This window comes from Micropterus salmoides, unplaced genomic scaffold, assembly GCF_014851395.1.
Source record: "Micropterus salmoides isolate LMB-PRFRI ecotype aquatic unplaced genomic scaffold, ASM1485139v1 Ms_hic_scaffold_17, whole genome shotgun sequence".
Taxonomy (NCBI): domain Eukaryota; kingdom Metazoa; phylum Chordata; class Actinopteri; order Centrarchiformes; family Centrarchidae; genus Micropterus; species Micropterus salmoides.
Window position 1 is genome coordinate 15,004,130 of NW_024040817.1, and position 27,132 is coordinate 15,031,261.

The 27,132-nt window shown below is 38.4% G+C and overlaps 2 protein-coding genes across 2 annotated transcripts; both read left to right on the plus strand.

The window, feature by feature from the left end:
- Window positions 1–10,271: 10,271 nt before the first annotated feature.
- hcn3 (hyperpolarization activated cyclic nucleotide-gated potassium channel 3) lies at window positions 10,272–19,863 on the plus strand. Its single transcript, XM_038724058.1, has 7 exons — window positions 10,272–11,072; window positions 14,798–15,227; window positions 15,356–15,517; window positions 16,338–16,556; window positions 17,110–17,256; window positions 17,864–18,104; window positions 18,814–19,863. The coding sequence occupies exons 1-7, from the start codon at window positions 10,597–10,599 to the stop codon at window positions 19,014–19,016; spliced, it is 1,878 nt and encodes a 625-aa protein (XP_038579986.1). The 5' UTR covers window positions 10,272–10,596; the 3' UTR covers window positions 19,017–19,863.
- Window positions 19,864–20,836: 973 nt separating this feature from the next.
- On the plus strand, window positions 20,837–27,030 carry ndufv1 (NADH:ubiquinone oxidoreductase core subunit V1). The gene is made up of 11 exons (XM_038725032.1): window positions 20,837–20,916; window positions 22,422–22,531; window positions 22,621–22,703; window positions 22,918–23,088; window positions 23,652–23,835; window positions 24,754–24,943; window positions 25,134–25,346; window positions 25,718–25,884; window positions 25,973–26,054; window positions 26,158–26,303; window positions 26,767–27,030. The coding sequence occupies exons 2-11, from the start codon at window positions 22,427–22,429 to the stop codon at window positions 26,848–26,850; spliced, it is 1,425 nt and encodes a 474-aa protein (XP_038580960.1). The 5' UTR covers window positions 20,837–20,916; window positions 22,422–22,426; the 3' UTR covers window positions 26,851–27,030.
- The last annotated feature ends 102 nt before the right edge of the window (window positions 27,031–27,132 follow it).

Genomic DNA, 27,132 nt, shown 5'->3' on the forward strand with positions numbered 1-27,132 from the left:
AAATCATGTGACGTAAAATCATTGCTGATGTGACAAGAAAAGAGATGTTAATGGACTCAAATTTAAAGTGACCTAATGTGACATTTGTTATCTCCTTTTTTGGTTTTAAAGCTTAAATGTGATTGTTCACTGGCTTTGTGCCCATTCATTTGTCTTTACAGTGTTACTGGAACACATTTAACATCTGAGACTTATTTGTTGACACTGTGGCCGATTGGTCAACACCCACAAGAGTAATAGATGGGTGTGAGTTGTTTAAATGCACAATTCTTTATGCTCAATTCTTTTGCCTCAATGCTATCGTGACTGTATCCACAAGGATCAAGTGGAACTCTTTTCTGCTGTCCTGGGAGCAGTGGACATATGGGGATGTGGTGGTGTTGTTTCTTAATTGTACCACTGCTGTGTGTCATGTAAAGAGATAAAGATTTTATCTGATGGTTTTATTTAATGTGTGGGAACACAATGCAAAGGTAAACGTAATTGTTATAAGGTCATGCCCAATACACAGATATGCCAGTGTTAGCTTCATACTTGTAGATATTTCTCATATATTGCTGTCCTGTGAAAACTATGTATCTCCAAATGTCAACTTTTAATGAGCAATAAGTTCTGAAAATGTATTATTCAGATAATCCAATGGGATTTTCAAAAGGTTTATTTAACAAGTAGGAGATTTTTTTCAATCCTTAAAGAAACACAGAAACCAGGTGCATCAGAGAGGCAGTGACAGCGTGTGGGGTCAGAATACTTTTTTACATCTAACATGGTGAAATGAGGATTTGTTTCAACCAAACCAAAGCTGGGGTGTGTTGGAACAGTGGAAAACTAACCACAAAAGGTTTTGGTGAGTTTTATTTTGTGTGTTTTACTCTGAGTTAACAAAGCGATTAGCTCATCAAAAGAGAGAAACTTGAATTCAGAAGGTGTATGGTTGTAGTTCATAAGAATAGTAAGTGGAAAAATATTTCCTTTCTTGACATTTTGTGAGTTTATTTTGTTTATTTGTAAAACTATGGAGTGGATGCTGCAAATGTTTTTTTATTAATGTTATTTTGTGGTTCACAGGTTAAAACTATGGCACAATATTTCTAAATGATATTGATGGATGTGAACACTTGACATACATGTACATATTTTTACTCAAGTAACATTTTAAATGTAGGACTTTTACTTGTACCACAGAATTTGCACAGTGTGGTGTTAGTACTTATTAGTCCTTGTAGTACTTTCACTGAAGTAAAGCATCTGAATACTTCTGTTACCACTGATTATAATATTGAAGCTTGTCATCATTGGGAGAGAGAAAATGAGAGAGAGATAATGGCAATGAAATTCAATCTGTAAATACATAATATATTATATAACAACAACTGTCCCAAGACTATATTCCTAGCTGTCAGTATATTAATATTTTACTGTATTTAGAATTGGAACAATCATGGAAGATAACAACAGCTTTAACAAACAATGAAGTGGTTAACTATCCCATCCATCCATCCCCCCAGCAGCAGGCTGTGCAGGCTATTCCAGACATCCCAGATGGGATGATATAATCCCTCCAGCAAGTTATTGGTCATCTGTGTTCTAGGGGAACCTGTTAACTAAGTAAACAAAATCAACACTGCTTCTAAACATGGCTACTTTTCTGGCAAGAAGTCTGTTGTTCACAGCTTGTTCAGGGATGGCAAGCTCCCCTGTAGGTAAAGAATTTTGGTCATAAATTAAGTTTTTACACTTAAATCAACATCGATATCACATCTTGCAAAATGATCATACAGTGGAATCAGCTTTCCTCTACAAATCTAAAATCAATAAAAACTGAATATTGTAGTCTTTGTGAAAGTAGAATTAATTGCAGGGCGGGTGTCCCTAATAAATAGGCAACTGTACTGTGTATAGTGTACATATCCTGTTGAAAAAAGTGTCTCACCTAATCCAAGTTCTTCCACTCAAACTCTGTTAGCTGGTGGACAAAGGACTCACTCCAGTTTTTGCGGTGCATTTGGTTCCATCACCTGGGTTTATCCTCATGAAGAATCTTTAGGGAAGAGAAAATATTTAAACAAATATTTTTCATTTTTATGTAAAGATAGTATTTACTGCAAAAATTTGTCATTTTTCTGTGTTTTTTGCCTAGAAACTGAGCCAAAGCAACTAATGTAAGGAAAACTACTTAACGTTAATTTTTACATCTTGAAGATAATGAGATATTTTAATTTGTTTTATATTCTATGTCACACTACAATAAAACATGAACATGTAACATATTCACTTTTATTTTAGTTGTAAGATATTTAGAATAGGCCTATGTTAGTTATAAGCTAACATATGAAATGTACAACAAATGAATGCTAAAACTAGAAATGTGCCTAGCTATCACTTAGTTTACAATAATGCAATTAACCGAACTGACTTCCAACTTACAGTTAGTCTCCTTATATTAGCTAGCTTATTATCGATGTGAGCTAAACATTGCTCTTGACATAATACATTTGATTTTAAAACTCAAAGAGTCTTCTGTAAAATTAAACATCAACTTCGTTCATTTTGACAAAGTTAACGTTAAGTTACCAGTTTGAGAGCACAGACAATAACTATCTTTTTTTCAAGTAACATACTTTTGAAATCATTTTTTTGTTTTGTTTTTACCTTGGGTTTGTCGTCGGTAGTTCTCTTTCTTCACCACAGGTTAACTTCCACTGGTGTTGTCTTAGATGTGTGTGGCTGAGCTTCCACCCCGGCGGTGGTGAATGACAGATAAAACTACTGATGCATCTGTGCCAAAATGGCAGTTAGGGAAAATATGATGATGTATACATCAGATTTTTAAATTACAGTAAACGTGTCTGACGTCACATAAAATTCCCATAATGCAATGGAAATTACAGTTATTTACTGGAAAGAGGATATACAGTATTGTATATGGTGTTATGTGGTTAATAACTGTAGAAATTACAGAAATGTCTAACAGTGTAGGACAGGGTCGATGCAGTTATAACTTAGGAAATTCTTCTTCATGCAGTTAGAAACCTTGTTTCTATAATACCAAAAATCCTAAATGTCATCGTAACTGAGAAAAGATTTCCTGATCCCATAAAGCACAGCTCTCCCATTACAGTAGCATCACTTTATTTACTTATGAGGGCAAAGTTCACCTTTGTTCTTTATCTCTGACACAAACATTTAGGCCACACCAGCTGCACCAACTGTTAAATGAGTCGCTCAACCTGTTTTGACTCATACAAAAAGCCTGTTTTCAAAAAGAGGGAAGAGGAAAAAGTGAGACTAGCATGAACTGACACTAGCAGATCAGGTGAAGTCTGCACCTTGTGTCTGGGTGGTTGTTTGTTCGCCAGAGAGACTATATACAAAGAAGGTAAGAGGACTTAGGACTCAGAAAGTAGGAAGTCAACTGGTTTTTGTTATCACACTGTTAATGATAAGAGCTTGACTGTGCACTGCTTCTGCAAATGTTTATCTCTCTCAATTTTGTCTCTTCACTCTTACTGTATCACAGCATCAATGCAGATACATTGGACTGTGTCGATTTTATCCATCCTGATGTCCATTGGACTACTGATGATTGTTATGGGCCAATATCAAGTGCTGTTACTCCTAAACAAGAACAGTGAAAATCTGCAACTGGAGTCAGAGAGACTTGGCAGTCAATTAATAAATCAAAACTTATTTAAAGCCACGGTGGAAAAGCTTCTGGTGCAGGGGGCAAAAGTAGTGGAGGATCAGGAGGCGAAAGGGGCCCAACTCAGAGCAGAGATGGAGAAGATGACCACGGAAAATGACGCCTGTCAAGCAGAAAAGGTGAACCTTTCTTTGCAAAAATATCTTTGGAATGTTACCTGACCAGTGAGGGCAGCTTTTCACCTATTCTGATTTATCTTGAGAACCATTATTGGAGCGTAACTGCTGTTGGAAACCACTGGACTAAACTATCTAAGTGTATTTAAAGTAGCCAAAACTAGCTCCACCTCTGACAGAATATAACAGTAAATGCATTGATGCATCAGTATTAACAATCTACTGATGTAATATTGAATAATATCATAGGACCCATTTATCTGCAGAACAAGTACTTATACATTTGAAATGTTGCTGATAATACTTTTCCTTCATTAGGATTTTGAATGCAGGACTTATATTTTTGTTATAATCATTAATTTGATACTTTTGAGTATTTTTATATTGTTGCATTAATACTTTTGTTGTTTTTACATTGTTGCATCGATGCTTTTACTAAAGTAAAATATCTGAGTATTTCATCCTCTTCCCACTCACCCTGTGTGTATAACATGCCCTCGTGTTAGAGCCCTCACTCTGCTCTTACAGGTTTGAGGTCAGTGAATTGTGTGTAAATATTGAGTGGTTTGTGTTTCAGGCCACTGTGACTAATGTTTCTCCCACACTTATGTCATAGAAAACAAAAGCTGATGAGCTGGCCAGTATGGAGAAGGAACACACTGAGACTGAAGGTATAATAACACTAACTCAAAGATCAATGATGCTCTGCCGCTTGTGCCTCCATGTGGTGAAACACAAGAATTACTTTTAGGTCTGAATCGTTCCTTCTCTTTCTGTCTTTTTTTTGTTTCACTAAGCTACGTTTAAAGCAGAGTCTGACAGCTGGAACCAAGAGATCACTACTCTGAAAGCACAACTGACAGGATATAGACCAGTATGTGATTATGTGAAGAATGACTCACAGTAAGTCACAAAAGATCCTTATCGCAAGAAAGCAAACACTCGAGAAGAAGAATGCATTATATGAATAATTATGATTGTGTCTTTTAGGAAATTGTGTGGCACCAAAACATGAGCCTCTACTCTAAAGAAGATGAAGGAAGTCCCTAGATTTTGGACATTTTTAGTGTAATTCCTGTTACTGATGTTTTAAATGTTATTGATATGATGATGAGCTAAAATGTGTACCATAACACTGATAATAAAACTGCATTTTTACTAAAAATTTTATTCTCTGGCTTATTTCTGGAATGTGTGGCACCTGTTTCCCTACCTATCTAGGATTTCTTTTTAAATCCTTTTTGGAGAGCAATAATTTTACAAAATTAAAGGAAAGTGAGAAGGTTTGACAAACAACAAAGTTTCCCTTTCAGACTGGGGATTTGAGATTAAATAGCTGACTTCTTATGGCCCTGAGCTGCAGTACAACCGCCTCATCTGGTTTTGGTTTTATACAACATGCAAATGTTCTCACTTCCTCACTTTACAATGCAAATGCTGTCATTATGGCATTGGTTTGTTTTTTGTGGTATTTCATGAAGGCACTACACAGAGTACAGCTACAATGTTACAGTGCACATGGAATACACAGATCACTTCACAGATTAGTTGACTGAATTGAAACTCTCCTATCCAATCACTTTCGGATTCAGTGGCACTGTTTGAGCAACTTATATATTCCTTATTCATATTTCTTTGTCACACGACTCCAGTTTCTCTCTGCCTGAGGGGTTGGTGTCACAGGTTATATTAAAAAAACATGCAGACTATGTTTCCTTTTCTTTTTTTTTGTCTCTGTCTCCTCATCTGACATCTTCACATTACCATCTGTGTGAAAGGCCAACACATACAGCTCCACAAACTATTAAACTTTATTCAAATGATTGAATAATGACATTTTTACATGTGATGGTGTGGAGTGGGGGTATTTTCTTAAGATTAAAAAAAAACTGTAGGTTACCAGGACTATAGCCAGGATTTTAGAAATCATGAGGGGCTGAATCCAAAATCGCCTGCCCCTCTTTGCTGTTGCTTGTTTAGCTTTCCATTCTGACACAACTCATAGTCTACATACTTAAAGTGATGGTAGCAACAGACTTACCACAAGAAACACAAGTTGGTTATTTTCAAGTTGGGAAATGCTACATACAGCACTGCCCTACAAAGGCAGAGAGCTGTAACTGCAGAAAGAGTGAAGATGAGAAAAAAAAGTGTTTCAAGTTTTCAGGCTGGCTGACAAATCTGTGTAACAGATAGAAAGTTAAACCTCTTATTTTATCAGACCACTGTTTAATTACTTACAAATTCCTATAACTGGACTACATACCATTCGGGAAAAAAATCCTATAGGCCTACTAGATGTCTATCTGATAGTGCTGTAGCTAAATTCCATCAGCATTTAATTCAATACCATGTCTCAAAATAAGAGAGGACTCCTATGCTAACTTCAGTCCCAAATTGGTCATATTGTTAATAGTGCTGTAGGCTCAATGACACTCGACACTCTAAAAAAGAACGTTAGCTCCACGGTGTAGCAAATTAAAAAACTTAAAAGGAAATGGCGTTCCACAGATCTGGAATCTTGTTTAATCTGGCAAGATAATCTTAAAACATATAGGAAAGCCCTCCGTAATGCCAGAGCAGCGTATTACTCATAAATAGAGGAAAATAAGAACAACCCTAGGCTTCTTTCAGCACTCTAGCCATGTATTCCTATAGCCCTAAGTAGCAACGACTTCATGAGCTTCTTTAATGATGAAATTTTAAGACTAAATTCATAACCTCCTGCCTTGAACTGGTACTGACTTATCTTCAAACTTAGGAACCTTGGAAACCTGATGATAATAATAACTTTATTTGTTAGGGCTTTATCAAACAGAGTACAAAGTGCTTTCACAGAAGATAAAGAACAATTAACAATTAAATTAACAATTAAAAAAACAGTTAAAAAGACACCATTGATATAAGACAAAGCACGCACAAATTAAAATGAAAATAAAACAATAAAACAGCTAGCCAATCAGATAAAATCAGAAAACGCTTTCCTGAATAAATACGTTTTCAGGCGAGACTTAAAAGAAGACACCGACTCATCTCGTCACCGACTCGTCATCAGGCAGATCATTCCAGAGCCTTGGGGCCCTTACCGCAAAGGCTCTATCTCCTCTAGAATTCAGCCTGGCCTCAGGGATGCACAGGAGACCCCTGCTGGAGGATCTCAGGCTGCATACAGGTTCGTAAGGGGTTAAGAGGTCACAAATATATTCTGGAGCCAGGCCATTGCGAGCTTTAAAAGTAATCAATAAGAACTTAAAATCAATCCTAAAACAGACAGGGAGCCAATGTAATGAGAATAAAATCAGAGTGATATGGTCATACTTCCATCAGCTGAGTTCTGCACTAATTGTAAGCGGTTCAAAGTTTTTTTATTTAGACCTGAGAACAGACTGTTGCAGTAGTCTAGGTGAGACGATATATGATATATAGTATGACTGTTATTCTCCTAACAATCTTAGACCCCATCCCAAGTAAGCTGCTTAAAGAAGCTTTACCCTTAGTCTGCACTTCTTTATTAGATATGATAAATCTGTCTTCACCAACAGGCTATGTACCACAGTACTTTAAAGTAGCTGTAATTAAATGTCCCGGTTTTGCCTCCCAGGTTCAGGAGGTAGACACCATCTCCACATGTAAGAGTAGGCTTTAGACTTTTGCCTTTGATAAAGCTTATAGTTAGGACCTCCATAGTTGTGCTGCAATAGGCCTAAACTGCCAGAAGACTACCCATGATGCACTGAGCTCCTCTCTCCTCCTCTCCCTCTCCATTTGTATGCATTTATATCCCACTAATGCATTTTAATAACTCAACGTCTTCCTCCTGCCGTAGTTTTATGCTTTCTCATCCCTCTCCTCTCTCCTCATGTCACTTTCTGCAGGTGTTTCTGCCTCAGGAGCTGTAGAGCCTGGATCTGTGGTTGCAGGCCGCCTGCTGACCTCATGTCCCTTCTCGACACCCACCTCTACAATTATTTTTATTAGTCTTATTGCCATCATTATTTTTACTATTTTTACTATAATTATTGGTGCTATATAAATAACATATTATTAACACAATACATTACAACTGTATTGTCAGTTTACACTGAAATTCATTTTGCATCCTTGGGCATTTCTGCTCAAGAAATTTCTATATACACTTCCTATATATAGTAAACTTCTTGAAGATGTACAAAACACACCAAACAATCATGACACTTATAGGCCTACATATCACATTATATTCTTTGGTATCAGAACACTTCAGTTCAGTCATCCATCTTGATTTTACTTGATATTTGTGTGCCTGCAGGACTTTTTCTGTGCTGTTTGCACCCACATTGCAGTTGATGTTTTGATTGTACTAGTTTTCCTACTATATAGTGTTTTAAAGAGAGAAATTTTTAAAAAATGTAGTGTTTACTGACAAACTGATGACTGTGACATCTGAAACACTACACTAAAGTAACTGGCTTAAAGAGTGACCCAGTAACAGTGACTGCAACTCCTACTGCAAGTATGCCTGTTAGAGTGTCGGAGTTACTGGTGTAAATGTGAACATGACACCTGCCACTTCAGAGAGTGCATGAGCCTATAACAGTGAAATGTGATCTAGTACGATAAAGATGTCTATATAATAGAGACTAAACTGGTCACAGACAATTATATATCTATATAGGTTAATCTAGGTATATATTATATATAAATTTGAATATTTACAGCATTGTTCTTCTTGTACTTTTAGTAAACAGTATATCCATTAAAAAAAATAATTAACATAGAATTCTAGTTTTCTATCAGGTTCGCCCTCATCTGATTTTACGTAGCAACAATTAAAACATATAGGTCTAACTAATTAACAATGCATTACAGTATTTCCCTCTAACAAGTGGACTAACTGATTACATTTTCAAGGTACAACTACCAAACAAAAACAAGTTTGTCCTTTTCCTTGTGTCAGCGTACCAGAATCAGGTCAATCATCCAAAAATGTGTGAGCCTGTGATTTCTAGTTTTAATCCCCAGATCCACAGAGTTGCTGGAAAAACCTGGATGGGGAAAGAGCAGGAGTGACACCGCTGTAAAGGCAGTGAACCCCCACCTTCAGCTGCTCACTGCAATGGTGAAGCATTGTTGGAAAGGAGAAAGTGTCATCAGTGAAAGCGTCAAAAGTTGGAAAGCCACTGGACTAAACCAATAATGAGATAATAACAATTACAAAAGATAATTAGATGAGAAGGCTGATACTCCCCGGAAGTCCCAGCCCCAGCTTTTCTACAAATTAAACAAACAAGATATGATATGTTGATTAGTGCGCTTTTCAAGTGCTGGTAGGCAAAGTTAGTACCTTTGGACAGAGCCAGGCTAGCTGTTTCTAGTCTTTATGCTAAGCTAAGGTAATCGGCTGCTGTCTGTAGCTTCATATTAACCATACAGGCATGAGATTGGTGTCTATCGATCACATCTAACTCTGTCAAAAAGATAAGTGTAGCCTATTTCCTAAACTGTCAAACACTTCCTTTTAGGAATTTATTAATGGTTTGGTTAGCCTCTGTGGGGATTTCCTCCCCCGAATTGAGGGTCCATTAAAGCTAGCCTAAGGTTTGAAACTTTTTTAATTTAAGAAACTAGTGTTTTAAAGACAAAACAATTGTAATTATTGAATGAAACATATTGATTACTTTGTCACATCGCCTACGCTATGGTGTTAGCCAATTTAATTTTAGCTAGTTATTAAGCACACAAAAGGCATTAAAACCCCTTATTTTATAGTTATAGTTATAGAGTTAAGTCAATTTAAAGCCCAATATTACAAATAGAAAATTGGCCTCAGGGGGATTTAGGCTACACTCTGTAGGCTATGGCATAAGACACCCTCTGTTTTTCACAGTTTACACTTTCTATTAGCCTATAGAAAGGCATAAATATCCCAGTTTGATCCAAAAAATAAAAATAAAAAAAGTAGAATTAATGTAGGCCTACATTGCTTAATGATTTACTCCCTTAACTACTGAAGGGGTTTTGGTATAAATGAGGCTACATAATAAGGTAAAAGGAAATAAATAAAAAAGGAGAAAAATAACCGCGTGTAGTTTTTTTCACGAAACGTTTGAGGATAATTCATTGTGTTTCAGTTGGTGCTGGCCAGGAGGGTCCCGGTCAAGGCTGCGCAACATGACCCGCAGCCGGACCGCCAGTCCGGGACACGTCCCAGAGCAGGGAGGGAGGGCACTTCCATCGAGAGCAGGAGGGAGGAGCAGAGAGGTAAGGACGCAGTTATGCCAACAAGCCGATTATTGAAGGCTACTGAGCCCTCTCTCTCTCAATTTGCGTCCGTCCTCTCATGGTCGAAGGACACAATGCATCTGAGGCTGATGCTTTTGTTGTTAACGGGGAGTGGGCTTCAGTCATCACGGAGAAGTGCTTTTTTAATGCAACTTTTTATGGATTTATTTTGAAATTAGTCGTGTGGGGAAAGTCATTGTTTCTGTCAGGTCTATATACGATTTAAGTGTTGCGATGTGTAGGCTATGTGATACTCTGTAGAGAACTAAGAATGACGTGGTAGGCTACTTTTTTAGTTTCTGTTGTGTCACTGTTTTATAGGCCTTTATAGGTTTTTATTTTTACATCCTGCTTGGAAGTGTTTCAGGATAGTTATTTTTTGTAAGAGAAGTTAACCCTTACACCAAAAGGAAATGGCAGGTGCAGTAAATTATATTAGTAAGTGAACTTTACAATCAGGGCCCCACAAGCCAAATCACAGGGACAATAGAGCCCTCTTTGCTTTGCCCACTTTAAATGCAAGGTGTAAAAATGACCAGCCTCTCCAGGAGTACAGATGACCAGAAAGGCATCGGTGAGAGCCCAGCTCACAAACCGGAGACCCCAAAGTACCGCAGCTGGAGCAGCCTCCGGTTCTCAAGATGGAGAAGTGGCTCCCAGAGGACGAGCCCCCCTGGCACCCCTTCCCCAAAGACAGACAAGAAGGGGACCGATGTGACCAAAACGCTCTTCTCCTTGGTCCAGACTCACAATGACGACTACACAGCGGATCCCGATGGCCTGCTGGATGCCAGTGTGGATGGCGAAGAAGCTGAACAAGACCTCCCACAGGACCAGTCCACCTACTTCCAGAGACAGTTTGGAACCATGCTGCAGCCTGGGGTCAACAAGTTCTCCTTGCGCATGTTTGGCAGTCATAAGGGTGTTGCTGCTGAGCAGGCCAGGGTCAAAAGCTTTGGAGTTTGGATCATCCATCCCTACAGTGACTTCAGGTAATGAAGAGGCTGGGTTATATTCCCAAACCTCAGTTTCCTATTATGTTAAGTGATGTTTGTGAGAATTTGTCTACAGGAAATTCATTTAAAAAAAATTCAAAGAAATGCAGAATCGTTGAAACACAAGTCAGTAACCTTTTGTCAATACAAGAGTCCCAATTCATCGTCTTTCTTTCATAAACATCCCATGGAAGCATCCAGGTTTCAGCTGACTAAACAGCCTGCAACAGTGCTCAGATTTTCCAAGGACAGGCTGCAGTACAGCAGTCATGGTTCCTTGCACATGATAAGGCGATGAAGGGATTTGATTAGTGATACAGTATATAGGACAAGATCATCTGGATTAATGATACCACTGGTGACTCCCTTTCACCTTGTTAATGAGGAGGCAGAACTGTAGTCATTGATCCTGACAATTTAAGTGTTTTTTAAAAATGCAATAAATTCTTGCTGTAATTTTGCCTCGCCTTTGCAGGATTTGTCCGATCATTCTGGGTTTTTTTCAGATAAATTACATCTAAGCAGTGATGCCCAAGCAATCCATCTGTGCCGTCACTAATAATAGCCGCCATCAAATTTAAACAATTTTTAAACATCAAGCCTATGCCAGACAGAGAGGATAAACCCGTGCAGAGGGATTATTGCCCATAAGAATCTCTATAATTCCAATCTTGCTCTATTATGCAATAATACACAGACAGCTGAGGGGGGGATTACTGAAGGCCTGCTCTCCTTAAACCTTATGCTCCAACTTCCCCTATAAAATGAGTGAGTTGGAACAGCAGGTTTTTGTTGCTCAGCTTTCCATTTAATATTTTGAATCCAATTTAAAGTTGGTAAATAAGCACATTTGTCGATCTCAGAGTCTCATGACCCTCTTATAGAAAGAGTGCGGCATATTTGACTTTTATTCAGAGATGGATGATAGAGAAGTGACAGGAAATGAGGGTGAATGACATGCAATAAAGGCCCCACGCTGGAATCCAAAATAGGGCGTTATGATCACATTAAATTATTTTTTCAATAAAATTATATAGTAGGCCTACAATAGGCCACCTCTTTCTCACATCTTTATCTCTTCCCTTTTTGTTTTTATAGAACATTTAGGTGGTCAAAAAAACACTTAGTCCACTTACTCGCTTGCTCTGGAGTAATGGTGTGACATGGTTTTCATCAGCAGATGGACTTTGCTCAGTTGTCAATGAGCTGTAGATGTGTTGAGATAAATGCTCAACATCAGTATGCCAACTTACGGAAGCCATGTCTTGGTTTAGCGTTATAGTATGCTAACATTTGCTAATTAGCACTAAAGACAAAGAGCTGAGGCCGGTGTCTTCAGTTTTGCAGGTATTTGGTCATAAATCAAAATGTTGGACAAATTACCATTTTGACCCGATGACGGCGCTGGATAAAAGTCAGGGGATCCCCAAAATGATTATCATCCGGTGGAAAACATGAATGTCTGTACCAACTTTATTGGCAAGCCATCCAATAGTGAGATATTTCAATCAAAATCATAAATGTCGTTGTGGCACTAGAGGAATTAGTCATTGGATCAACCAAAGTCACTCATTCTTTGAGGAAAACGAATTTCTATACAAACATTCATGGCAATCTATTCAATAGTTGACATAATTCAGTCTGGACCAACATTGCAGTTATGACACTAGCATGACTAAAAGGTTCAATGAAAAAAATCAAATATGTAACCCACCTGTCAAAACCTGTTAGTAGTTAGAATTTTAGTTCTTTGAATGTCAGATTTTCTTAGTTATTTATAACTTTGCAGCTTTAAGAAGGTACAAACTAAACTTAGTGATAAGTGGATTCAGATTCAACATAAACGCTATCAAACCACATTCCTATTGCTGTTCCATCCCCACTGTTATTAATAGCTCATCTAAAAGGTTTTAGAATTAATTCTGCTTCTCTCTCACACACTCATACTTTAGCACTCATATAGTGTACATGCACACACACACACGTCATGTAAACAGCTATAATGCCAGAGTCCAGAGTCTTTGGCTGGGTTATTAGCAGCAAGCAACCACTAATCTGTTGCAACATGAGGGGAGATGATAAGTAGTGATGTAAACCAGCGTGTAGACACAGAGGACATGGATGCAAGAGATTGACGGAAGGATAAACGCGAATGAGAATCAGGAACTTATCTATCAGTTCCTGTATCTCTGCTCTGATTGGCTTAAGAAGAAGGTTGTTTTCTCGCAGGGTTCATCTTGCGATCAGTGAAGGTGTGACGGTAATCAAAAAGAGTCTGGTTCATATCCTGTTACCGTGGCTGTAATGAGAGCACGAGAGAGACCCAAAATGATTGACACAAGGTGGAAACAATCTGTAAGGAAACCCAAACTGTTCAGCCATGGTGTACGAGACACTGGAGAGCCAAAAGAAAATGGGGACTTGAATGACAAGATGATCAGTGCAGATATGTACAGCACAGACTCCTGGGATTCCACCTCCTGAATCCGACCATTTAGTGTCTTCTATGATAGTGTATTGAACCTGATGAGGTAAACACCATACATATTTAATGAGAGGGGTTCCTCCTATGACATGAGTTGTTATGAGAATAAGGGACACTCTGAAATGGGTCATTCCCTGGACGGCACACTGTCCTCCTGATTGGATGACTTCACTTGACCTAGTTGTTTCAAATCCCCTAACTTCAAGGAATTGTTTTGACAGGAAAAAAGGTTATTTGCTTTCTTGCTTATAGTATAATAGAGTAGAAGATCACTCTCACATCTATCCAGTAAGTGTGGAGCTACAAAAAAGGAGACGAAAACCCTTGTTTATCGTAAAGACCAGAAAAAGGGTTATATAACTAACCTGGCTGCGTCTAAAGATAAAATAAATTTCCTACCAATTCATACATAAACAGAAATGTAAACATGAAAAGTTGTGATTTAACAAGGAGTAATGGCTACCAGTTAGGCAATGAGCTAAAGTAAGCTAAACATCTCTCGGTTCCAGCTTCATAATTATCGCGCAGACCTGAGAGAGGTTTCAATCTTTTAAACTCTTTGTTACTTTCAGTGTCGGACTTTGACAATAAGCCTTATGCTACATACAGGGATAAGGCCTTTAACCTTGGCAGAGCTCTGTGGGCGATTTGATTACAGCATCAATACCAGGATTCGCTCATATCCACATGCACATGTATGAACCAAGAACACTTAAATGTGTAAGCCAGTAAGAGGACTTGTTCCTGTGTTTACAGTGCTTTCAGTAAGTTTGTAATGTATTTGATTTGTATGTAAAGCTTGCACATGATTTATCACACACATTTTATTCATTCTTAGCTTTCAAATTTTCAACTGATACAAATAGGAATATTTGATTGTTTCTTTTACTAATTTCCCTCTGGCTTTCTTTGAAAATTATCATTTACCAGAACAATTTAAGTGTGTGTTTAGGTTTAACCACAATGTGACAGCTACTATTGTTTTGAAGGAGAATCAAACATTTTGAGTGAACTTCACAGTTACTAATAATCCACTACTGTTTTTGTCCATACACACACCAGCTGTCACTCCTTGTTTTGTACGTAACTATAATAAGAATGAACTTGACTGTATTAACCAGGAGCATAAACCTCAACTTGTAAGTTGTTAACAGAACCTTTATTGTTTTATTAATAAGGAGCAAAAAGTTCATTTTTAATTTGCACTCTGTACAACTGCCACGTCTGTTCTTTCCAGGTTTTACTGGGACATCGTGATGCTCCTGTTGATGATGAGCAATCTGGTCATTTTGCCCTGGGGAATCACCTTCTTCGAAGACCAGAACACCGTACCCTGGATCACCTTTAACGTCCTGTCTGACACACTCTTCCTCATGGACCTGGTTTTCAATTTCCGCACGGGCATCCCAGGTGAGGACAGCCACATCCTCCTGGACCCCAAAGATATCCGCATGCACTACCTCCGCACCTGGTTCTTGGTGGATTTCATCTCCTCCATCCCAGTCGACTACATCTTCCTCATTGTTGACCTGGAGTCCCGACACGAGTCGTCTGACGTGTACCGCACCGCCCGCGCCCTCCGCATTGTGCGCTTCACCAAGATCCTCAGTCTGCTGCGTCTTCTCCGACTGTCTCGCCTCATCCGCTACATCCACCAGTGGGAAGAGGTAAAGGAAAAGGACATGTGCTTAGAAACAGGATGATAGAGAAAAGCTCATGACATGCAGAACAGTACACATCAGTCCAGTCCAGTATAATGTTGTTCTTTTCCTACATACAACTTTCTCTGTGTCAGATTTTCCATATGACCTATGACCTGGCCAGCGCTGTGGTGCGAATAGTCAACTTGATTGGCATGATGCTGCTGTTGTGCCACTGGGATGGCTGCCTGACCTTCATGGTGCCTATGCTGCAAGAGTTCCCCCAAGACTGTTGGGTATCTAAAAATAATATGGTGGTGCGTACGTGTTTATTAATATAATGCATCTCACACTATATTATATTTAAATCTGGTAAATCTTTGCATATGGGGTTGTAACAAATTCCCATGAAGTGTCCTGCAAAAATTGATATCCTAATTATGGGGAAAGTTCATTTTTACAGATAAAATTCAATTAAGCCTAAGTAAATACCCGCACAATACGATGTTCAGCTGACCTTGCTGTGCACTGACTCTAGGTTATACTGACAAGTTATTTGAATTAATTAATTAAAGGATTATTTTGCCATTGTGAGAAATATGTTTCTTGCGTTCTTCCTGAGAGTTAAATGAGAAGAATAATACAAGTCCAATGTTTCTAATGAAGTTACAGCCAGTTAGCTTAGCACAAAGACTCGAAATAGGGGGAAAACAGCCTGGCAGTGTCTAAAAGTAATAATCTACCTACCAGCACACTTGAGGCTCACTTACGAACACATTATATTTGTTTGTTTGAACCCTACAAAGAACAAAGTATAAAAATGACCCTTTATGGTTTTACATAAATGCAGGACAAGCACAGTAACTTCCCGGAATCTCCTTAGAACAGAACCAGGCTAGCTATTTTCTATCTTTGTGCTAAGTTAAGCTAACCTGCAGCTGGCTGTTGCTTGAATGTTCATTTTCTTAATAATATCAAATTTCATTAATTCCAAAGAACCTAGCAGACCTTTATCTGTAAAGTAATGTAAAAATAATGCCACTTACTCTGCATTAATTTGTCCAATTTAATTATAATCATAGTAAAGTATATTTTCTCATTTCTCTGTGTCCTGTCCCCTTTGTACTCTATCCTCAGAATTCGACATGGCACTTACAGTACTCCTACGCCCTGTTTATGGCCATGAGTCACATGCTTTGTATAGGATACGGTGCCCACCCTCCAGAAGGCATGACTGACGTTTGGCTCACCATGATCAGTATGGTCGTGGGGGCCACCTGTTACGCCATGTTCCTTGGTCATGCAACTACCCTGGTCCAGTCCTTGGATGCATCACATCGGCAGTATCAAGAGAAGGTAATCATCTCTGCACTGTCGTGGAAAGATTAACAAACTAAAACATTTTGATCTATAGCATCAGTTGTTGTGTTTCCCAGGAGCTTCAGGTAGATGCAAATGTGATTCTGGCGTTGAGGTTTAATATCACAGCCATGTATGTAGCTTATATCATAAGCTTGCTTACTTGCTCGTACTTTATTCGTGGAAACTGTGCCAAATGCCGAGAGAATATGTGTATTATCTAATGAATTGTGTAACCTTACTGTGACCTTTTCCATGGGGATTTTCACAAGATAAAGCAGAATGGATGATAGACTAATGGCGGCACCTTTGTTCTGGATCACTGTTTGCTAATGCCCATTACAAATGAGTTTGTAATCCACTTAAAACTGGAGGCGGGGAAACCCTCCAAAACAAACAGAATAATGCATAATTATTGTGTGTGGAAATAATTCAGCAAACACATGGTAGGAAATGTGACTAGATGTGACATCTGACATCAGCCCTGTGGAATTTCAGATGTGCCCCCTTGAAGGTTAAATCACCATGTGTTTTGTACAAATGTTTTCAGTATAAGCAAGTGGAACAGTACATGTCGTTCCATAAACTGCCAGCGGATGTGAGACAGAGGATCCATGATTATTACGAGCAGCGATTCCAAGGCAAGATGTTCGATGAGGACAGCATCCTCGGAGAGCTCAGTGATCCGCTCAAGGAGGTTTGTTGTTCATCAAACCTTTGATTTGACTTTCTCTTCCTTGTTCTCTCTCTGTTTCTCTCTTTTATTGACACATGTCCACACAGATGCAAATGTAGGCCTGAACAATGAGATTGAAATCAATATATCAATGAATCTGCTGGTCATTCTTTTTTTTTTCAATCAGTGGTTTAGTCAGAAAAATTTCAGAAAAATGCTAGTCCAAGGTTACGTCTTCAAACATCATGTTTTGTCCAACCAACAGTCCAAAACTCAAAAATGTTCAGTTTACAATAATATAAAATCCTCACATTGGAGAAGCTGGAATATTTACTCATTTTTCAAATTTATTAAAAATGGCTAAAATGATTAATTGTTTGCCAAAAAAGTTGCAAATTATTTTATGGATTAGTCAACAGAGCAAAACTGTTTGATATATATATTTATATAAAGAGATAGTATCATATAAGACCAAGAAAAGCAGCAAATCTTAACAACTGAGGAGTTGACATTTTTGCTTTAAAAAATATTATGAAAATTGTTGCCTATTAATTTTTAGTTTGACTAATCGATTGATTTCTAAACATTTCTTTAATGTCTTCCCTCTTCTTTGTCTCCCACCATGCAGGAGATTGTAAGCTATAACTGTCGTGGACTTGTAGCCAACATGCCACTGTTTGCCAATACTGACCCTCATTTTGTGACAGTCATCCTGACCAAGCTGCGTTTTGAAGTCTTCCAACCCGGAGACTTGATTATACGAGAAGGAACACTGGGTCGGAAGATGTACTTCATCCAGCACGGCACTGTCACGGTCATCCCACGTGGAAGTAAAGACATCACGCTCAATGATGGAGCATATTTTGGGGGTAAGTTCAAAGTTTGGCAACAAAGGGGAGGCCTTCAACATTATGGCTGATGATGTATTTACTTTACTTTCTTGGAAGACTTGGACTCTGTTGAGTGACTACTGGATTAATTGTTTCAGCTCTAACCAGAACATCCCTACTTTAGGGGAATTAAAGTGCACCATTTAACACTGTATTGATCATGGATTAAGGAGTAATGAACAACACTTAATTCCCTCTCTATAACCCCCCTAATCATTATTATGTTGCTATTTTCTTTCAAACTGAGTTGCTTCAGTTACAGGCTGCATGTCGCACCTTATGCATTTCTCCTGTAACTCCTATTTCTTTAGCTTGTAATCAGTGTTAATAATACACGATACAAGTAAAGGAGCACTGGTAGTACTATTTCTACATTTTGGGGGATACGCTTCTTCGCTTTCTTGCTGATATGAGGAGGTTGATGCCAGTCACATATGTGCACTTAATATGAAGCTACGGTCAGCAGCCGATTATTGTAGCTTAGCACAAAGACTAGAAACAAAGGCTACCCCGACTTTGTCCTTTATGCTAAAATAAGCTAACCAGCTGTAGCTTAATCTTTACTGTACAGACATGAATGTTATCAATCATCTTATTTGACTCTTGGAGAGAAAGCAACATAGCATGTTCTTCAATGCATCAGACTGTTGCTTTAGAGGTTAAACTGACTCTCTGTTCCTTGGTTTAGAGATCTGCCTGCTAACCCAAGGACGACGCACAGCTACCGTGAGGGCCGAGACCTACTGTCGCCTTTACTCCCTGAGTGTGGACAGTTTCAACGAGGTCCTAGAGGAGCATCCTTTGATGAGGAGGGCATTTGAGAGTGTGGCTGTGGACCGACTGGGCCGGGTTGCTCGCAGACCCAGCTATCAGCCTCCCCCACCTGAGTGACTTCCTCAGTACTGATGGAGAGAAGACTACAGCCAGAAACATATTTCACGCTTTGAATGAACTTGACTACATGACAAAGAAACCTTCAATGTAAATTTGACTGATTGCTGTTTACTTTAGTGCTTAGTGATGGACTTGGTGGAAAATATCGTACCTTCAGCTGATTTAATTTTGTTACTTGAATCTCAACAAGCAATATGATAATTTTTGTGTTAGAGCTTTGTACATTTTTGTGTTAGATCCATTGTGTAGTTTACCAAATCTATGTACTAAAGCTAGCTTTTCGAAATGTAAATACTGCTTTGACAACCATTTTTATTTGCCTGTATGCTTTCTGAGACTGCAGTTTCATCATCCATCACATAATTGATACCAGATATTGGAAGCACACAGGAGACCAGCTGGGCAATAACATCATGCAGCTGTGTGAAGCTTTGATTCAAATGATCCCTCAGGTCTGTAGGTGGGTCAAGTCAGGTTTTAATACTGCCCCAAAACTGCTATGATGTAATAATAATAATGTAATGACATAACTATATAATCTGTTAAGATTATACAGTTAAGTCATTACATTATTACATTATTATATATATACGTTTGGAATTTGGAGAGGTAATCTGAAAATCCAGTATTAAAAGGTGTGATTTTTTTTTACGCACATGGACTCACTTTACTTTTAAATTGCACCTTAATCTGTTTTAATTTTCTGATAGCAGTTAATTTGCAAAAATAATTTTGGCTTTTTAAACATTATTTATAAAAATAAACCTTCAGTAGGTCAGTCAGCAGATAATAATGAAGAATTTAATGTCTGCAATAACAAAAAAATTATTCGGTTTGGCAAACAAATCAAATAACGTGTCTGACTAGCCGATAGGCGAGCATTATGACCCGTATTTTCTTGTGACGTCACCAGAAAGCGGAAGAAAAGGCTGGACTACAAACGAGCTGTTTCCAGGCAGTTCAGAGCGGTGTTTTCTGTGGGGACTTTTTCACTTTGCAAACCTATTCCATTCACAAAAAAGGTATATAACTCAATAAAGGAGAGGGGAAAAGCCAGTAAGGATAATATGACCTCTTTAAAGTTAATAATTTCACCTTTGATTTTTCTGCTACTATGTCAAAAGTTCAGATGTGAAGCAAGAAAAGCAAGATTTTACATCAATTTGTTCAATTTTAACCACATTTCTTCTTTCATTATTTTAACTTGATGAATGATCCTCATACTGATGATGCCATGTAAATATAAATGTCTTCCCTTTAAACATAAATACAAGATAGTATTTTTGTCAATGCAGTTTGTTTCTAAGATGTTATTTATAACATGAGCAAGTGACCTTGCGCACATACAGAGTTATTATATTTTAAATATAATATGTATGTATTGCAATATATTATTGTTAAAGCATTAACAAGTAACAAGTAATTTAAAGTTGAATCTGGTTGAGGTGAAGCTAATTTTAACTACTGTATAAGCACAGTGTGGAATAGGTTAATCTACATAACAATGTATGACCATATATTTAGTATATTTAATGTCTTATTTCTGCAAAGCAATTAGTTAAGTATAGCTTTTAAATGGAATGAAAAGTATTTCACTCTGAATTGTATTGTTGAGTAAGTATCTTTGCAAAATGGAAATACCCAGGTACGGTAAAAGTTCATCTAAACACACACACACACAAACACTGACCTTTAGGTCTGAGGAAATACTGTTGTTATGAATTTAATCTAGAATATCTTCTTAAATGCAAAAAGGTTGGTTCATAGTCGGCATGTTGTGCAGGCAAAATATTTAAATAATCCTCCGCGGCGCTGCAGCTGTGTTGTTGCTGACAGTTTCCGGCCGTGTGCTCATGTACTTCCTGTCTATATTTCATAAACTCGGGACGTAGAGAAGGTAAGAAGGACTGACTGTTTGCTAGCTTACAAATAAACGACTCTTCGTTTTATTGCTCAGCTGATATTAACGAGTTCATTCATATGTTGTCTGTTTGAGATTAGGAGGCGACGTCGATAATCCGCTGCTTGTATTCTGACATTACAAGGTTAACCGCTAGCTAATTTAGCTAAGCGCTAGGCTAGCAGCAGCTAGTTGTATGAGCATGGAGGTCAGTGTGTAACATCACACTTAAGCAAAGGCAGAGGAGTTTATATTAATCCACAATTATGCAATTTCTTTACACTTGTGTTGGCCTAAAATATTACAGTATTGATAAAACAGCTGGCACTCGCCTTCACCTTGGTTAAGTTAGCTAGCTAACTCTGAGTAACGTTACCTCTCTGACATAACAACATCACGTAAGAAGTTACACAAGGTCTCTGTCAAAGCTGTTCTGCTACCAAAAGATATTTCATTAAAATATCTACTTGTCGCCAACAAAAAATTAAAGTTAATCTAGTGTTAGTTAAAGTTACCTTTATTGTGTTGAAATAAAATACTACTGCTAATGAAACACAACCAGCCTCGGCTTTCACTCACCTTGTTTTGATGCTGTTTATTGGTTTGAAAAGATGTTTGGTAGTTATCGCAAAAGGTTGTTATTACAGGAAATTACAGCTTGACACCTGTATAATAAAACGAAGGCCATTAAGATACATAAGACAGTAATCTGTCTAGATCTGTAGTATCATTTATACACTGATTGGTTGATACTCTGGTGCTATTTTAGCTAGTAGCCATTCTTCAGTTTTGCAAAAGAGTATATATACTAGTACCGATATTTACCATACCCGAGTTTTTGTATCTCATCAAAATTATACTTCTTTTCCATTACATTATTTGAGAGATACCATGTGCACCTTTCTCTGTACTAAACACAAACGAATTTAGTGTCTCCAATGTTAATGGTTGTCTGAACACAAGCATATGGACATGATCTTTTGACAAATAATCATGCAAAACTTGAAAAATAGACCTCAAAATTCAGTGCCAGCTTACTGAAAAGTACTGAGGTTCAATACCCTGTCATCATCTCACTGAGAGAAATGATTATTTTCTGCTTTAACTTTTACGACTACAAGGGAGACACATTTTGCTGTGATGTGTTTGAAAATTATATTTGGAACAGAGCTTAGTCAATGGATATGGCTACAGCTTTGATGATTAATAATTCCAGTTGTCTGGTTCCAGCCTCAAATATGAGGAGTTGATGCTTTTCTTTATTGTTTTTTTGTTATTGTAAAGTGAATATCCTTGGGCTTAGGACTATTGGTTGGACAAAACAAGCCATTTGAAGATGTCACCTTGGACTTGGAAAATATGATGGGCATTTATTGACTGACATTTTATTGACCAAACAATCATCAGTTGCACCACTAACTATGATCCTACATTTCTTTGTAAACTTAAGTAACCTAAACTATCTATTTGACTTGTCTTGTAATGGTCCGTCCTCCCTGCAGGAAGGATGCTGTCCCTGACTCGAGCAGTTGTGTGTGGGGTGGCCCGTGCTCCAGCTGCTGTCAGTCAGGGCGGAGTGACTGCCATCACTCGATTCAACAGCACAGCACAGGTACCTGGCCTATACTTTGTTAACAACTCAAAATTGAAATAGTAACAATCTGGTTAACATCTTTTTGTGTGTTTGTCTTATTTTCCCAGAGTGCCCCGAAGAAAACAACATTTGGACCTCTGGCAGATGAAGACAGAATTTTCACAAACCTTTATGGCCGTCATGACTGGAGGTAATACCCCTGATGTTATTCTCATATGCTCTGTAAAATCTAAAACATAATATCCATATTGATTTGATCTTACACAAAACAAAATGATGTGATGAGGAGTAAAAGAAGAATTCCTGTCATTTTTGACATGACATCTTTGTTTAATTTAAAACTTTATAAAAATTTCAATAAAAAAACAGAACACAGTTCTCACTTTCACATATTTGTGCTTTAGGCTTAAGGGGGCTTTGAAGCGTGGTGACTGGTACAAAACTAAAGAGATCCTTTTGAAGGGAGTCGACTGGATCCTCAACGAGATCAAGGTTTCTGGCCTGCGTGGGAGAGGCGGAGCTGGTTTCCCTACTGGCATGAAGTGGAGCTTCATGAACAAGCCCAGCGATGGCAGGTTAGTGACGAGAGAGACATCTAATCTTTTATTTGCTTGATGTTTTCATGTCATTTTAACAGATTTTTATGGAAAGACACAAATTGCTTACAGAGTCAAATTCAAAAATTGGAGCTACAACCGTGAAGAGTTTCGGTTTTTCTTAATGTGCTGCATTTGCACTGGTTTCTCAAAATAATTTTAGGTGCTTTGAATGGTTATCTGGGATATCTTAGCACATGGGTGATAAATTCAAATAACTGACGGTTGTTTTTACAGTGAATGTATTGATTATTCATTAAAAAGTAACCAAATCTTACAATTGGCAAAGCTAAATTTGATTGATATTAGCTTGATATTTAAATAAACCTTTCTAAAAGTTTATTTTTCATAAATACTATCCCCACCAGCCTTTTATAAGAAGCTATTAAAATCTTTAAAATCTTGGTTGGCTCTAGCTGGATCTGTCTGGATTTATTTGGCAGGTTAACCATATTTAGATGGTTGCTTGTAGCTAAACGTTGATTTGGGGAGGGGTTAATTTGCTGTACCCTATTTAACCCAGTTCTAATTTTTTGCTTTAGGCCAAAGTATCTGGTGGTGAATGCAGATGAGGGAGAACCTGGCACCTGTAAAGACAGGGAGATAATGAGGAATGACCCACACAAGCTGGTGGAGGGCTGCCTGGTTGCTGGCAGAGCCATGGGGGCACGTGCTGCTTATATCTACATCAGAGGAGAGTTCTACAATGAGTCGTCCAACCTGCAGGTGAAAATGGACAGAATTAAATCTGAGACATAAACTTTAACATTACAGAGTTTAAAATAATTGTACATTTACTCCATATATCTTTAGGGATGCACCGAATGTTCGGCCACTGAAAATAATCGTCCTAATACATCAAAAGACCAAACAAATTTTACCAAAAAGTTACGCTTGCATGTCGGCAGTGTGGAAGCATTTTAAAAAGTCAGAGAAAGACACAAAAATCACTGTTTGCAGACACTGTTCTGCTGAATTTTTTCCCAGCACATCCACTCCATCTGTGGCTGACTTCTTAAAAAAGGCAACAAACGGTCTGACCCGCTTTGAGTGTTTCTGTCACTCGTTTCTGAGAAAGCGATTAAGCTAGCTGCACCTAAATTTGGATTGCACACGTATTCAAGCCTTTATGGTAAATCCACAGAAATGCCGACTTTATCCTGTCATTTTCTCTCTTTACAAAGACAAATGTTGCAGTATGAGAGTCTGACCTGAAGAGAGGCTATGAAGTCTTCATGTTACGCTATACGAGAATCACATACGACATAATTTATTAAATTGGACACATGTAATTTACTTTACTGGTCCCTCTTGGGCCTCGGACCCATCCGCCATAGTCTCTCCAGATCCTGTAGGAAACACTCAGTAAAAAGCACATTTAGACTATTTAATTTATGCAATGGTAAAAAAGGCAAAATAAAAGGAAAATATGTGAATGTACTTGTTCGGTATTCAGCAAATGTTTTCATTATATTTGGTTTCATTTCGGTCCATCCCTATATATCTTGTGTGTAACAAAACAATCTGAGCAAAGTTGCATTTGATGTCTTCACATATTGTTCTAACAGTTCAAGCAGAAACACTATCTTCAAATCCAAATAATTTCATTTCATTACATACTGTGTTTTTATTATCTCTTCTTAGGTGGCTATCAATGAGGCCTATGCTGCTGGGCTCATTGGAAAGGACGCCTGTGGCTCTGGTTACGACTTTGATGTGTATGTGATGCGTGGTGCTGGAGCGTACATCTGCGGAGAAGAGACTGCGCTTATTGAGTCCCTGGAGGGGAAGCAGGGGAAGCCCCGACTGAAGCCCCCATTTCCTGCTGATGTGGGTGAGTTCCAGTGGAAAACATGGAAAAACATTGATCTTAGTAGTCCTTTAGCTTGTATCACACAGCACATTTTCATCAACCTACTAGTAATTATGATCCGAACACAGGGCGCTACTGCTGGACTGTTGTTGTTTCCGCTAAATAAAAGCAGTTCTGAAATATCTACCTCACCTCTGCTGCTTTCTTAAAGGTGTGTTTGGCTGCCCAACAACTGTCGCCAATGTGGAGACTGTAGCAGTGGCGCCCACCATCTGTCGGCGTGGAGGCACGTGGTTTCTGGGCTTTGGCAGAGAGAGAAACTCCGGCACAAAGCTCTTCAACATCTCTGGCCATGTTAATCATCCCTGTACTGTAGAGGAGGAGATGTCTGTCCCTCTGAAAGACCTCATCGAGAGGCACGCAGGTACAGACTAAGAAGGTGTCACAAAATATATGTAATGTTGTAATGAGCGACAACATTCTTGAGTTAATAATAACACATTGGGTTTCACACTAGCGCATAGAGTGAGATGTTTGTGATATTTTTATGATATGAGTTGTCACCCAAGAAAAACCTGGGTGGGTTTTTCTTGTGAATTGTTATCCCCCTTCTGTAAATAATGAAATGAAGCTTGTGTAAAGGGAAAACCTGGAAGGCATCATTTGTTTCTCTGCATGCGTTTTCCTGCACTGAGGGGGTCATGGACAGAAAAGATTAAGATAGCTTAACGTAAGCACAGCCTGAATGAATGCTTTTTTTTTTTTTACTTAATAAACCAAACATCTGTCCGGTAGGTGGAGTGCGCGGTGGTTGGGATAACCTGCTGGCTGTAATCCCCGGTGGTTCTTCAACACCCCTCATTCCCAAGAATGTGTGTGAAGAGGTGCTGATGGACTTTGACGGCCTCATCCAGGCGCAGACTGGCCTGGGGACAGCTGCAATTATTGTCATGGACAAATCTGTAAGTTTGCCACCTCGGCAGCATAATTACTCATGCATAAAGACGCCATTAAACGTTTATTACATTGTTGGATGCTTTGTTTTTGCAGACTGACATTATCAGAGCCATCGCACGCCTGATTGAGTTCTACAAACATGAAAGCTGTGGCCAGTGCACACCCTGCAGAGAAGGTAAGTTATTTTATGCATCGACAGCACCGACCTTAATGCTACACACATTGTCTGTACCTCTTACAAACTTATAAATGTGTCCCCCTTTTGTCTGTTTCTGTAGGAGTGGACTGGATGAATAAAATGATGTGGCGTTTTGTGCAAGGTGATGCACGGCCAGCAGAGATCGACATGATTTGGGAGCTCAGTAAGCAGATTGAGGGTCACACTATCTGTGCCCTGGGAGATGGTGCGGCATGGCCAGTGCAGGTAAACATGTCATAATGCATTTCTATACTAACAGGGTCATTGGAAGAATTAAAAGGGGCATCTGGGAAATTGACACCCCCATTTAAGATTACCACAGAATTCAATCTACACCTCGTCGCCAGCAGAGTGATAAAAACTGAATATAATATGCTTCCATAAAGGAAAGATTTATTGCTGGGCTGTTATATTGGATTTCATTCAGTTTAGCTAGTTGTGGCTATGAAGAGTAAACTCACAACCACAAAGCATAACCTCAAAACAAATGTTCTCTAGGTCCTTTCTCCTTTTTAACCTTAATATTAAAACTTTACCAGTTTTCTTCCAGGAATTAACACCTACAGTGCTTTTTTTTGTAAAGATATACAGACATACTGTTGTAGTACAACCTCTGTTATTGTTCTATTTTACATCAAGCAAAATTAATGTACGATTTTCCCTTTTATTCTCTTTTCTGTTTTCTCAGGGATTGATCAGGCACTTCAGACCTGTGATGGAAAGCCGTATTTCTGAATACCAGAAGCAGCAGCAGCAGCAGAGCAGGGCTTAAATGGCTCCTTCCCCTCCTTGAACTATTCTTCTGCCTCATATGCTGTCTAACCCTCTGCTTGTGTCACTGACAAATTATTTAAAGCGATAATGTGCCGTCTTATCACCTCATCATCAAGTTTAGCATTGATGCGTCTGCCTTGTGTGGTTAAACTACCAATAAAATTATATGAACCTTTAAGTTAGACTTTGTTTTGTCTTTGTAGTATTTTAATCATTGTCTGTTTTTGTGTGTGTTTTTGCATGTAAAAATGTGTTAATTTGTTCATATTTTTAAACTGAT

Coding starts and splice junctions, on each gene's coding strand:
- hcn3 (XM_038724058.1), top strand. CDS start 10,597: ATGCAAGGTGTAAAAATGACCAGCCTCTCCAGGAGTACAGATGACCAG. Junction 15,228..15,355: donor ACATCCACCAGTGGGAAGAG/GTAAAGGAAAAG, acceptor TCTCTGTGTCAG/ATTTTCCATATGACCTATGA. Junction 18,105..18,813: donor TGATGGAGCATATTTTGGGG/GTAAGTTCAAAG, acceptor TCCTTGGTTTAG/AGATCTGCCTGCTAACCCAA.
- ndufv1 (XM_038725032.1), top strand. CDS start 22,427: ATGCTGTCCCTGACTCGAGCAGTTGTGTGTGGGGTGGCCCGTGCTCCA. Junction 23,836..24,753: donor ATGAGTCGTCCAACCTGCAG/GTGAAAATGGAC, acceptor ATCTCTTCTTAG/GTGGCTATCAATGAGGCCTA. Junction 26,304..26,766: donor GTGCGGCATGGCCAGTGCAG/GTAAACATGTCA, acceptor CTGTTTTCTCAG/GGATTGATCAGGCACTTCAG.